The sequence below is a fragment of the Thalassophryne amazonica genome, chromosome 5, assembly GCF_902500255.1.
Source record: "Thalassophryne amazonica chromosome 5, fThaAma1.1, whole genome shotgun sequence".
In the NCBI taxonomy this organism is placed as follows: Eukaryota; Metazoa; Chordata; class Actinopteri; order Batrachoidiformes; family Batrachoididae; genus Thalassophryne; species Thalassophryne amazonica.
The window spans coordinates 34,394,580-34,407,002 of record NC_047107.1 but is presented as its reverse complement, the minus strand read 5'-3'; the positions used below and the strand labels follow the sequence as shown (position 1 = coordinate 34,407,002).

Below are 12,423 nucleotides of genomic sequence, written 5' to 3'. Positions count from 1 at the left end.
AGGAAGGTGGCTCTCGAGGACCGAACTTGGCCACCCCTGCCCTGGTTGTTCCCAGTGTGTAGTGAGTACCTTGTATGGCAGCACTCTGACATCGGGGTGAATGTGAGGCATTATTGTAAAGCACTTTGAGCATGTGATGTAGATGGAAAAGCGCTATATAAATGCTGTCTATTTACAAAGAAATTATTTTTTCATTTCTAACACATCGTAACAGAACGTTTAGGTTCTGAAGCACAAAAAAAATTGTTTTAATAGTTTTCTACAAGTTGTACATTGGTGAATATGCAGTTGTTGTTCATGGGTTGCAGCAGTTAAGAAAATCTGGTACACAAGACAGCTACTGAAAATTTCATGTTTCCATCTTAAAAAGTTCATAGGTGTATAGTATCTGAGCTACACCCCACCTATCCAAACCCCTATATCTCAAAAGCAAAAAAGATACAAGACTGAAATTATGTCTGCTGTTTACTGGGACTGATGTCATTAATTGCTGGACGTACTTGCAGACATACCTGGCTTCACCCGGGTGACTTGCCCATGCTCCACCTCTTTGCCCCTGTATAGTGTGGCCACAGCATGGCTGCCCATGGATTAAGCAGTATAGAAGAACAAATGTGGGAAAAAAACATGTTTTAAATATGCTCATAATGAGCCCAGTGACCCAAGCTATCAGCACATCAAATTATTATTATTATTGTAGATATAGACTATATTTCAGTGTCTCTCTCTCTCTCTCTCTCTTTCTCTCTCTCTCTCTCTCTCACTGTCACTCACACACACATATATATATATAGTGCATCCGAAACGTATTCACAGCGCTTTTTCCACGTTATGTTACAGCCTTATTCCAAAATTGGTGAAATTCACTTTTTTTTCCCTCAGACTTCTACACACAATACCCTATAATGATAATGTGATTTTTTTTTTGATTTTTGCAAAATTGATTAAAAAGAAAAACTAAGAAATCACATGTACATAAGTATTCACAGCCTTTGCCATGAAGCTCAAAATTGAGCTCAGGTGCACCCTGTTTCCACTGATCATCCTTGAGATGTTTCTACAGCTTAATTGGAGTCCACCTGGGGTAAATTCAGTTGATTGGACATGATTTGGTAAGACACACACTTGTCTACATATAAGGTCCCACAGTTGACAGTGCATGTCAGAGCACAAACCAAGCATGAAGTCAAAGGAATTGTCTGTAGACCGCCGAGACACGATTGTCTTAAGGCACAAATGTGGGGAAGGGTACAGAAACATTTCTGCTGCTTTGAAGGTCCCAATGAGCAGAGTGGCCTCCTTCATCTGTAAATGGAAGAAGTTTGGATCCACCAGGACTCTTCCTGGAGCTGATCGCCCTTCTAAACTGAGTGATCGGGGGAGAAGGACCTTAGTCATGGAGGTGACCAAGAACCAGATGGTCACTTTATCAGAGCTCCAGCATTCCTTCATGGAGAGGAGAACCTTTCAGAAGGACAACCATCTCTGCAGCAATCCACCAGTCAGACCTGTATGGTAGAGTAGGCAGATGGAAGCCACTCCTTAATAAAAGGTACATGTCCGCCCGCCTGGAGTTTGCTAAAAGGCGCATAAAGGACTCTCAGACCATGAGAAACAAAATTCTCTGGTCTGATGAGATGAAGATTGAACTCTTTGGCGTGATTGCCAGGTGTCATGTTTGGAGGAAACCAGGCACCATTCCTACAGTGAAGCATGGTGGTGGCAACATCATGCTGTGGGGAAGTTTTTCAGCGGCAGGAACTGGGAGACTAGTCAGGAGGAAAACCTGCTCCAGAGCACTCTTGACCTCAGACAGGGGCAACATTTCATCTTTCAGCAGGACAATGGGCCTCATTCACCAATATCTTCTTAAGAATCTATGCGGATTCCTTCTTAATATGTCCCTAAGAAGGTTCATAAGAAAAGTCCACATCAGATTCATCAACCTGTTCTTAAACTGCAGAATTGTTTGCAGCTATGTTCATAAATTGATGAATTCCATCTCCTCGTAAACTGAAAGCACGAGCCTGGTGAGCCTAATTAACATGATTAGCATAAGTAACAACCCATCAGTGCCCATAAAAGGCCATGATACTGCATGGCCATGAGAAGATGCAGATTTTATAAAGAGGAAACAAAATGCCAAAAGCAAAAAGAACATCTTTGGGCGTTTTGACTTCCGGATCACCTACCGCCCTGGGACCAAGAACCAAAGATCGGATGCCCTGTCCCGGGTTCACGAAGTTGAAGTCAAAACTGAGCTGTCGCATTCGCTGGACTCCATCCTACCTGAGTCCACTATCGTGGCCACCCTCACCTGGGACGTGGAGAAGACCGTCCGGGAGGCCCTGGCACGGAACCCGGACCCAGGTAACGGACCGAAGAACTGCCTCTACATCCCACCAGAGGCCAGAGCTGCCGTCCTGGACTTCTGTCACAGTTCCAAACTCTCCTGTCATCCAGGGGTGCGAAGGACTGTGGCAGTGGTCTGGCAGCGCTTCTGGTGGGCGTCCATAGAAGCTGATGTCCGGGACTATGTCCAGGCCTGTACCACCTGCGCCAGGGGTAAAGCTGACCATCAACGGGCACAGGGACTCCTCCAGCGGTTACCTGTGCCCCATCGCCCCTGGTCCCACATCGGCCTGGACTTCGTCACGGGCCTCCCGCCGTCCCGGGACATGACTACCATCCTCACGATAGTGGACCGGTTCTCCAAGGCAGCCCACTTCGTGGCCCTCCCGAAGCTCCCTACGGCCCAGGAGACAGCAGACCTCCTGGTCCACCACGTCGTGCGTCTGCATGGGATACCTGCGGACATCGTCTCAGATCGAGGTCCCCAGTTCTCCTCTCAAGTCTGGCGGAGTTTCTGCAGGGAACTGGGGGCCACCGTGAGCCTCTCGTCCGGGTATCACCCGCAGACCAACGGACAGGCAGAACGGGCCAACCAAGAACTGGAGCAAACCCTGCGCTGTGTGACGTCCGCGCACTCGACGGCTTGGAGTGAACATCTGGCCTGGATCGACTACGCGCATAACAGCCAGGTGTCCTCTGCCACCGGCCTCTCCCCGTTTGAGGTGTGTCTGGGGTACCAGCCCCCATTGTTTCCCTTGGTGGAGGGAGAGGTCGGTGTGCCCTCGGTCCAGGCCCACCTGCGGCGATGCCGTCGGGTGTGGCGCACCGCCCGTTCTGCCTTGTTGAAAGCTCGGATGAGGGCCAAAGCCCATGCAGATCGCCGGCGTTTTCCGGCCCCTGCATACCAGCCCAGGCAGGAGGTATGGCTTTCCACGAAAGACGTTCCTCTACAAGTGGACTCCCCGAAACTCAAAGACAGGTACATTGGACCGTTTAAGATCCTCAAAGTCATCAGTCCTGCCGCAGTGAAGCTCCAGCTCCCAGCTTCACTGCGGATCCACCCGGTTTTTCATGTCTCCAGAGTGAAACCATATCACACCTCACCCCTCTGTGCTCCCGGACCAGCGCCGCTTCCTGCCCGGATCATCGGCGGGGAGCCGGCTTGGACTGTGCGTCGGCTCCTGGACGTCCGCAGGAAGGGCCGGGGTTTCCAGTACTTGATGTACTGGGAGGGTTATGGACCTGAAGAATGCTCCTGGGTGAAGAGGAGCTTCATCCTGGACCCGGCCCTCCTGGCCGATTTCTACCACCACCATCCCGACAAGCCTGGTCGGGCGCCAGGAGGCGCCCTTTGAGGGGGGGCCCTGTTGTGTGGGCCGCTGAATAGGAGGTACTGCTGGCCCACTACCAAAGGGCGCCCTGCCTGAAGTGCGGGTTTCAGGCACGAGAGGGCACTGCCGCCTCACAGGAATAGCCGGGAGTGACAGCTGTCAGTCATCAACTACGACAGCTGTCACTAATCACCAGGTCATCACCCACACTACAAAAGCCGGACGACATCTCCACCTCGTCTCCGAGATATCGTCTACCTACGAGGTAAAACTCTCAGCCGTATTGTGCCGAACGCACGTAATCTGTGTTTGAAACTTTTGCAGACTTACCTGTTGATTACTCTCAGCCGGAGCTGGGGTTTGCGGATTGTAGAGGAGTCAACGCTCTTCACTCCTCACACCAAACCTGATAAGTACTTCTTCAGTCTCTGCACGTACTGTGTACTTGTTTCAAAGGTGGAGGTGTCTTTTCCACCTTAACAGAAACTATTGTTCTAAGCTGACTGTTTACTGGGTGTGTTTTCACACACTCATTATATCTGTTCCTCTGCTTCCTGCCAGCAGTACCAGATCCGACAGTCGGAGACGGTGACCACCTGGGGACCCAGGACTTGGCGGCTCCAGTATCCTTCGGGTTCGGTGGCGGTGGAAATCGTGTGGGATCCGGTTCTTCTCGGGACGGACGTCTCCTATCCTCGAGCCTGCCCACACGTCACCTTGTATATTTCGATTGTAATCCAAATTCTGTGTTTGTCTGCATTCTGGTTGTGCACGTTTCACAACAGTAAAGTGTTGTATTTTGGCTCATCTATTGTCCGTTCATTTACGCCCCCTGTTGTGGGTCCGTGTCATTACACTTTCCCAACAGTATTTAACTGAATACACCACAAAGACAAGATATTTAATGTTCAAACTGATAAACTTTATTATTTTTGTGCAAATATTTGCTAATTTTGAAATGACCCAATGACCCTAAGCACACAGCCAAGATATCAAAGGAGTGGCTTCAGGACAACTCTGTGAATGTCCAGCCAGAGCCCAGACCTGAATCTGATTGAACATCTCTGGAGAGATCTGGAAATGTCTGTGCACCGACACTCCCCATCCAACCTAATGGAGCTGGAAAGGTGCTGCAAAGAGGAATGGGCAAAACTGCCCAAAGATAGGAGCGCCAAGCTTATGTTATCAGATTCAAGAAGACTTGAGGCTGTAATTGCTGCCAAAGGTGCATCAACAAATTATTGAGAAAAGGGTGTGAATACTTAGGTACATGTGATTTCTTAGTTTTTTTATTTTTAATCAATTTGCAAAAATTTCAAAAAACATTTTCTCATGTTGTTATTATGCGGTGTTGTGAGTAGAATTTTGAGGGTAAAAAAATTATTTACTTAATTTTGGACTAAGGCCGTAACATAACAAAATGTGGAAAGAGATCAAGCGCTGTGAACTTTCTGGATGCATTGTATGTATGTAGATACACTAACATTCAACAAGTGGGTGGCAATGACTGTGCAGCATGCATTTTGTGTCTGTATTATTATTATTATTATTATTATTACTATATGAAAGCATTTTTGTTCAATACCTCGACCTTTTACAGTTTGGGTTATTTTACATGTACAGTTCTTCTAATGAGATTGACTCCAAAATCAAATAATGAGTACAGTAATTAATAATAAAAATTGTTCTTAGTTCCAGCAGTAGTCCTTAAATAAGTGTTTGGAGTAAGTAGGAAGCTGCTGTGTTAATGTATGCTGCAATATGTGTCCATAATGTGCTTGTGATAATGACAAACATTAGTGCTGCTAGGAATGCTGCTGAAGTGACTGATTATCTGCCACAACAGAGCAGTGGAAAGAGCTCCGTTCTGGAGAGCCTGGTTGGACAGGATTTCTTACCTCGGGGATCAGGAATAGTTACCAGACGACCACTGGTGTTGCAGCTGGTTAATGTGGCCCCTCTGAAGGAGAGACTGAAGACTGAGAATGGTACTTTAATGTTTTTCTCTGGTTATTTTTCAACGTAACACAGGAGGTGGTTTGCAGACATATTTTGAAGAGGCAGTGGTTATAATATTCAGCATCCACAGATGATCATAGGGCACCATGTTGGCATTTCTGTTGCGTAAGCATGTAGTGTGTGTGTGTTACTGACAAATGGTACTCACTGTACCAACTGAACTGCTAACTGGTCTCCATAATGCCTACTCTCTAGTTTCTAATGTGTAATCTTTCTTCCTCCTTGCTGCTTTTTTAGGAAGTGAAGTTAAGCAAACTTCCCAAAACAGCTACTCAGGTTTCTGTGTATTTGATCTGCATGGACATGTCTTTGTTTAGCATGGCCATTTCTTTTATGAGCGCCCTCAGACATCTTGGTCATTCTTCATCTTCTCCATGTGGCATGATCCAAGACCATTCTGAATTTTTACAGCTTGTTTGATTTCTACCTCAATATAATTTTTTTTATTGGCCTGCTGGTTTTTGGACCCATGTGTATGAAATGACTCTGACTCTGTTTGTGTTTGTTTAGCTGTCAGAGCTGAAGAATGGGGTACATTCCTGCACTGCAATAATCAGGTGGACTTATCTGAGGGATTCTATACAAGGGATGATTGACAAGTTTTGAGCCTGACCCAGACAAAGTAGGGCGTGGTTCTCCATCTTTTGCATTCGGAGAAAGCAACATTTCTTGAGAATGTGTGAAGTTTTAACTCAATGGGAGGCAGTGTTGAGACTTGTTGGTTTCTCAGAATGCAAAAGATGGAGAAGTACGCCCTACTTTACCTGGGTCAGTCTCAAAACTTCTCATTCGCCCCTTGTATAATGCAGATGCTGCTGAGCTTTTGTGTGTATTGCTTTTGTATGGTTCTTTTTATTTTACTTTTTTTCTGTTGAAAGATCTTTACAGATTTTCTGGAAATTCGTCAGGAAATTGAAGCCGAGACAGAGCGCACTTCAGGTGGAAACAAGGTAGCAGAAAATGTGGATACAGATTTGTGATTCCCAGAACATATTTTTTTTTCTTCTTCTTCTTCTTGTTCTTTTAATACTCTTTAGGGAATCAACCCTGAGCCCATAAATTTGAAGATTTTCTCCCCCAGAGTCCTTAATCTAACATTGGTTGACTTACCTGGAATTACCAAGGTGAGATCATGGTTGGTCACATTTGTTTTTTTTTTTTTATTTGTTATTGACAGATGAGGTGACACTGTAACATGTTTAAAGGCTCTGTGATGACTCACGGCTGCTGCACATCTCTGCTGTTCTTTGTGGGTTGCTTCAGGTTCCTGTCGGTGACCAGCCAGAGGACATTGAGGCTCAGGTGCAAGAGATGGTCCTGTCTTTCATCTCCAATCCAAACTCCCTCATTCTTGCGGTGTCTCCTGCCAACTCTGACTTGGCCACGTCTGATGCACTGAAATTGGCTCGTGAGGTTGATCCAGATGGTAAAACAGTTTGTACACAGGCTTACCATTTTATATTTATTTTGCTGTCATTTTCATCAGTGCTAATTGTACAACACGTCATGCATTACAATCTAGGTCTCTAAGTGTTGAATATTTTCACATTTCTACCACTTATTTTTACTCTTAATTTTGTCTGAAAAAAATGACGTTTTTAATTGCATAGTTATGGCTCACAGTCTTTGTGAAGGCTGAAGAAGGTTTCATTTCAGCCTGAAATCAGAATAGCTAGAATTTTTCAGAGAGGCGTATGGGACCATCTGCATGCAAGCCTGCAGGCTATCCCACTGCTCTGTTCTCCATACATATGTCCACTATGTTTCAAAAATCATATTTAATCAAAATATGCTTAACTGTGGCTGCAAAGCCTGGTGCAGTTTGTAGGTTTCATGTTTAGCTGTTTACATTTACTGCTAAAGTTGATCCTATTTCTTACAGCTGCAGTTTTTGTTTTTTTGGTGGGGGTGGCTTGGGGGGTTAAGCCATATTTTGGTACAAAGACATTTTTAAAGGCGACCAGCAGATCAGAAGCTTGTGCTCTATGATTTGAAAAGTTTCTGCAAATATTCTGAAGAAGCATATCTCTTCGTGCATCACTAAATATCATCTGTGCACTTCTCCAGTTTATAATAGTTTTGTGGATGGGGGGAAAAATTGCCTCAAGGGTTTTTATTACTCTAATTATTCAAGTTCCTCTTTCAGCCCTATTAGAAATTGTTATGCATGATGAACATTCTGCTCACATAAGTCATTTCAAGAAATTAAGTCAGGCAATTTTGCGTGTTACCCATACGGTTATTGTTGTCTAGACAATTAAAATCACCATCATGGTGCACGCAGAGAAATGGATTGATAATGAAAGCGAATCTGTTCTGCAATAATGAGCTGGGAAGGAGTGTGGCCAAAAATGTCTGAGATAGAGTACATTAGTGCATTATTTTTCACCTCTGTGGAAATTTCTCCGTAACATCAACATGAAGGCATTGTGTGTGAGCTAAGATATCTGAATATTTGTGTTTCTTTGCTGGCCTCAGTCCCATCCCACCACAGACTTCTTTTCATGTATATTTTTTTTACTTACACTGACCCCTGCACCACAGAACGGTGGCACAGGCTTGCATCACTGCAAGAATATCCTTGGATATATCCTTGCAGTCCCCAGTTCCTATGTGCATAATTTGCATGTTTTTACTGTGTCTGCGTCTGTTTCCTCCAGGCACTCCAGTTTCCTTCCACCATTAAAATCGTTCACATTATAATTCGGGAAAACACACACAGAATAGCTGTTGGCTGATTCTGCCACATTTACATACTGTATGTCCCTGATGAAATAAAGTTCAACTCTAAGTTTTCCTTCTGCCTGAGTACAAAAAAAAGCTAAATGGGGAAGACTGTTGAAGGTGTTTTTCAAATAACGTTAATGATGTGTGTCTGCTAGGTCGTCGAACGCTGCTGGTTGTCAGTAAATTGGACCTGATGGATGCAGGTACAGATGCTCTGGAGGTTCTTCTCGGCCGAGTCATCCCTGTCAGGCTCGGGATCATCGGAGTCGTAAACAGGTATGCACTCATGCAGACCTGGTCCTCAAGTACAAACTCATTCAGGTGTCTGTTAGTACTTGACTGACTGAGCACACCTAAATGAGCTAATGAGCTTGTGGCAAAGCAGGGAGAGATGGAAAATGTGTAGGTTAGGTGGTACTTGAGGTTGAGAACCACTGCAGTCATCGTCCTGCTTCTTTGCTTGGTTTGGTGATAATCAGCAGAGTGTCTTATCATTTAAGCCTGGTAATGGATTTAACTTCATAGTTCACTGCATTGTGCAGTATTAGGATGTTTACACATGATATGCGGTGGGCGGTGGGTGGTGCACTGAGTTGGATTTTCTATTATTGTGTTAAGGGACGCTGGGTGATGATGCCCAAATCAGCTGCATGTCACTGAAGGAATCGCTTTGGCTTGGACTTTCAGTTTTTCCCTCTATGTACTAACTTTTACCAAGCTCAGCATTGACCTATATATTTTTTAAGTTTGCAAAAAATGAGGGAACAGTTGTGTGTGATGTCATAAAAGCCACACGACAACATCTCATAACCTGTGTAGAGGAATCTCATGAATAACAGAAGGGAAAATCTGATTTTAGCAGCCACATAGTGATTCTAGATTTCAAACTGCCATGTGAGGTACGGTCCTATTGGAAATGTGCATTTTTTTTCTGGTGCTTGTTGTTATGGCAGCACTCATTCATTTGTTGACCAGGGCATAAGGCAGTGGGAGTCGAGGGAGTGTGGTAACTGGTAGTCAGATCACTCTCCGCAGTGCAAAAACCCGCTTATCATGTGTAAGCAGCCTTTTGTTGTTATGCTCATTATCAGGATGATTTTATAACACCGCCTGTGTGACGGGATCATCTTACATCACTTCTTTTTCCTCCACTGGTCGTTCTCGTAGGAGCCAGCATGACATCAACACTCAGAAGAGCCTGGAGGACTCAATGCGGGATGAGCAAGCTTTCCTGCAGCGCCACTACCCCTCCCTCGTGTCCCACTGTGGTTCACGTTATCTGGCCAAAACACTGAGCAGACTGCTCATGCACCACATACGGGACTGTCTGCCAGAACTGAAAACCCGAGTGACCGTGCTGAGCGCCCAGTACCAGGCTCGGCTCACCAGCTATGGTCAGCCTGTAGAGGACCACAGCGCCACCCTGCTGCAGATTGTAACCAAGTTTGCCAGCGATTACTGTAACACCATAGAAGGAACAGCTAGGCACATCCAAACCTCGGAGCTGTGAGTTTGTGCTCTTTATAAGAGGATGTTTACTGAGGAGTAAATATTTTTATGATGAGTCCTTGTCGCTGATATTTATTGTGTAATGAAGCTGGTTTTGTTGATGAACACTGTCATAAATTTACTGTATATGCCTTTGATTAATGTGTTTGTAAAGTAATTTCAGCCTCTTTTCTCTTGCACCTTTATTTCAAGAGCTCTCCTACTGCTACACTGTTAATTTATCTTTTTTTTAAAAAAGAGCAAATATTGACCTTTTTTGGTTGACTGTATTTAATTTTGATGATACACAGCAACTCAATGAGTAATGGTAGCAGTGTAACAGCTGAACCCCTCTCATATACAGCTGTGGGGGCGCTCGGATGTGTTACATATTCCATGAGACCTTTGGCCGTACTTTGCAGTCCATCGATCCCCTGGGGGGACTGACTGAGCTTGACATCCTTACAGCTATCCGCAATGCCACGGTAATCCTCTGCTGCATTCTGCTCCGGTAATATTTTTTAATGCAAATTCCAGTTGAGTTCTCCCTTTCGGAGAAGCGGCAGGTTAACATCAGGTCCGATAAGTGCATGTTTCTCCTTGCAGGGTCCGCGTCCGGCACTTTTTGTCCCCGAGGTGTCCTTTGAGTTGCTGGTGAAGCGACAAATTAAGCGGCTGGAAGAGCCGAGTCTGCGCTGCGTAGAGCTCGTTCACGAGGAGCTACAGCGGATCATCCAGCACTGCTCCTCCTACAGCACGCAGGTGGATGCTGAATCATTTTTCAATAACAGCTCTGCATTCATTATTAAGGCACCTAATTAGTTTTACCATGTTTTTTTTTTAACTTGCAAGGAGCTTCTGCGATTCCCCAAACTACATGATTCCATTGTGGAAGTAGTGACTGGGTTACTGAGAAAACGGCTGCCAATTACTAATGAAATGGTAAAAGATGATCTGTTGTTATGAGAGCCAACGTCTGAAAACCATTAATTGTGTAACAATAACTTTCCTTTTTTCCTTTTTCTGCGTGTGCCTGTGTGCTTGTTTCTTTTTTCAGGTACACAATCTAGTTGCGATAGAGCTTGCGTACATCAACACAAAGCATCCAGATTTCACGGATGCAGCTCAGGTCTCAGCATCTGTCAACAGTCAACAGGTAGTTATCGGTGAACAGTTCTTGCAAGCTCTCCAAAGATAAACAGAAGACTTTTGTGTTGAATCATTTTAGATTATATCCGAGCACTACTGAGCAATTCTACAGTAGCAGAATTGCAATGACAGCAAAATCTGGCTGTATTTTAGCTTACCGTTAAAAATTTGCTCTGATTCTAATTCCTTTCACATAGAATTATCCAACTGTATCTTCCTTTTATTTATTGTGTTGAGCAAGATTAAAGGATCAGCTAAAATTGTTATGACCGCTGGTGTTATTTTTTTTCCTCCTCATTGTCAGGCAGAAGCGCTTGATGGAGGGAAACGGTGGAAAAATGAGAAGGTTGCGGAAGAGAAAGCACCGTCTTCAGGCTTTGGCAGACCCATCAAAGCCCAGGCCATTAACCTCCTCGATACAGTGAGTAGGGGCATTAGCAGAAGGATGCAGCACTTATTTATGCAGCACTTATTTTTGCCAACAACAAACATTTTACTTTGCTCCTTTTTGCCAGGCGGTGCCCATATCACGAAAGCTTAGTGCACAGGAACAGAGAGACTGCGAGGTCATCCAACGCCTCATCAAGTGCTACTTTCTTATCGTCCGCAAAAGCATCCAAGACAGGTCTGAATGAAACCCGGGGTTAACCTCTGGCTATATTTTGGTTTGTGAGCTCAGCTAATGTTATTGATGCTGATTTTTCTTATTTTGTCCCGGGGATGTTTTATGTCCTTCTCAGTGTACCGAAGACAGTGATGCACTTCCTTGTGAACTTTGTAAAAGAGCACCTGCAGAGCGAGCTGGTGGGTCAGCTTTACAAACAACCGCTGCTGCAGGAGCTGCTTATTGAGTCACAGGACACAGCGCAGCAACGGACTGAGGTTGCCCAAATACTTGAGGTAAAATCTGCTGATTCTGTTGTTCCACATCAAGAACAGCAATACATTTCTCCCCCCCCCCCCCCCCCCCCCCGCTTTAACTGCAGTCTTATTTCCTTTTCTCTCTCTCACAGACTCTTAAAAAGGCCAATAACATCATCTCTGAGATCCGGGAGACCCATCTGTGGTAGCCAGAGGAAACAACCGGTTCCCTTATCTTGTGACAGCTTTGAGAGTTTGTGGATGTCTGTGAGTTTTCAGTTGAAAAATTGTCTGTGTTTGTGTGTGTGGGTGTTTGTGTCAGTGTCAGTGTCATCTCATGGGCCAGTAACCATCGCAAATTTAGTAGTTTTACTTTTTTCTGTCAGCTGTCGCCCTGAGCAGAGGTTCTTTTCACTGTGAGCGTTGTGTTGTGACAGACGAAACTAAACACTCAGGCTGAAAGCTTCCGGAAATGTGAAAATGAACAAACTCTGCA

The 12,423-nt window shown here is 44.9% G+C and overlaps 1 protein-coding gene across 4 annotated transcripts in view; it reads left to right on the top strand.

Moving 5' to 3' along the window:
* si:dkey-32e23.4 (dynamin-1-like protein) overlaps positions 1-12,423 on the top strand; it is a 40,109-nt gene that overhangs the window by 13,730 nt on the left and 13,956 nt on the right. Inside the window, exons 3-18 of one of the 4 annotated variants that reach the window (XR_004560670.1) lie at positions 5,530-5,671; positions 5,940-5,978; positions 6,213-6,259; positions 6,581-6,652; positions 6,740-6,826; positions 6,966-7,128; positions 8,585-8,705; positions 9,597-9,935; positions 10,282-10,402; positions 10,524-10,679; positions 10,770-10,859; positions 10,975-11,073; positions 11,371-11,487; positions 11,582-11,691; positions 11,807-11,966; positions 12,080-12,222. Coding sequence is in view for 3 of the 4 variants with exons in the window: in XM_034169979.1 (XP_034025870.1) it covers positions 5,530-5,671; positions 5,940-5,978; positions 6,213-6,259; positions 6,581-6,652; positions 6,740-6,826; positions 6,966-7,128; positions 8,585-8,705; positions 9,597-9,935; positions 10,282-10,402; positions 10,524-10,679; positions 10,770-10,859; positions 10,975-11,073; positions 11,371-11,487; positions 11,582-11,691; positions 11,807-11,966; positions 12,080-12,136 (1,920 nt within the window). In the remaining variant the exon portion in view is untranslated. Of the gene's footprint in view, positions 1-5,529; positions 5,672-5,939; positions 5,979-6,212; positions 6,260-6,580; positions 6,653-6,739; positions 6,827-6,965; positions 7,129-8,584; positions 8,706-9,596; positions 9,936-10,281; positions 10,403-10,523; positions 10,680-10,769; positions 10,860-10,974; positions 11,074-11,370; positions 11,488-11,581; positions 11,692-11,806; positions 11,967-12,079; positions 12,409-12,423 lie in introns of those variants that run through there. The other 3 variants (XM_034169979.1, XM_034169980.1, XM_034169981.1) reach the window with 3 other exon arrangements.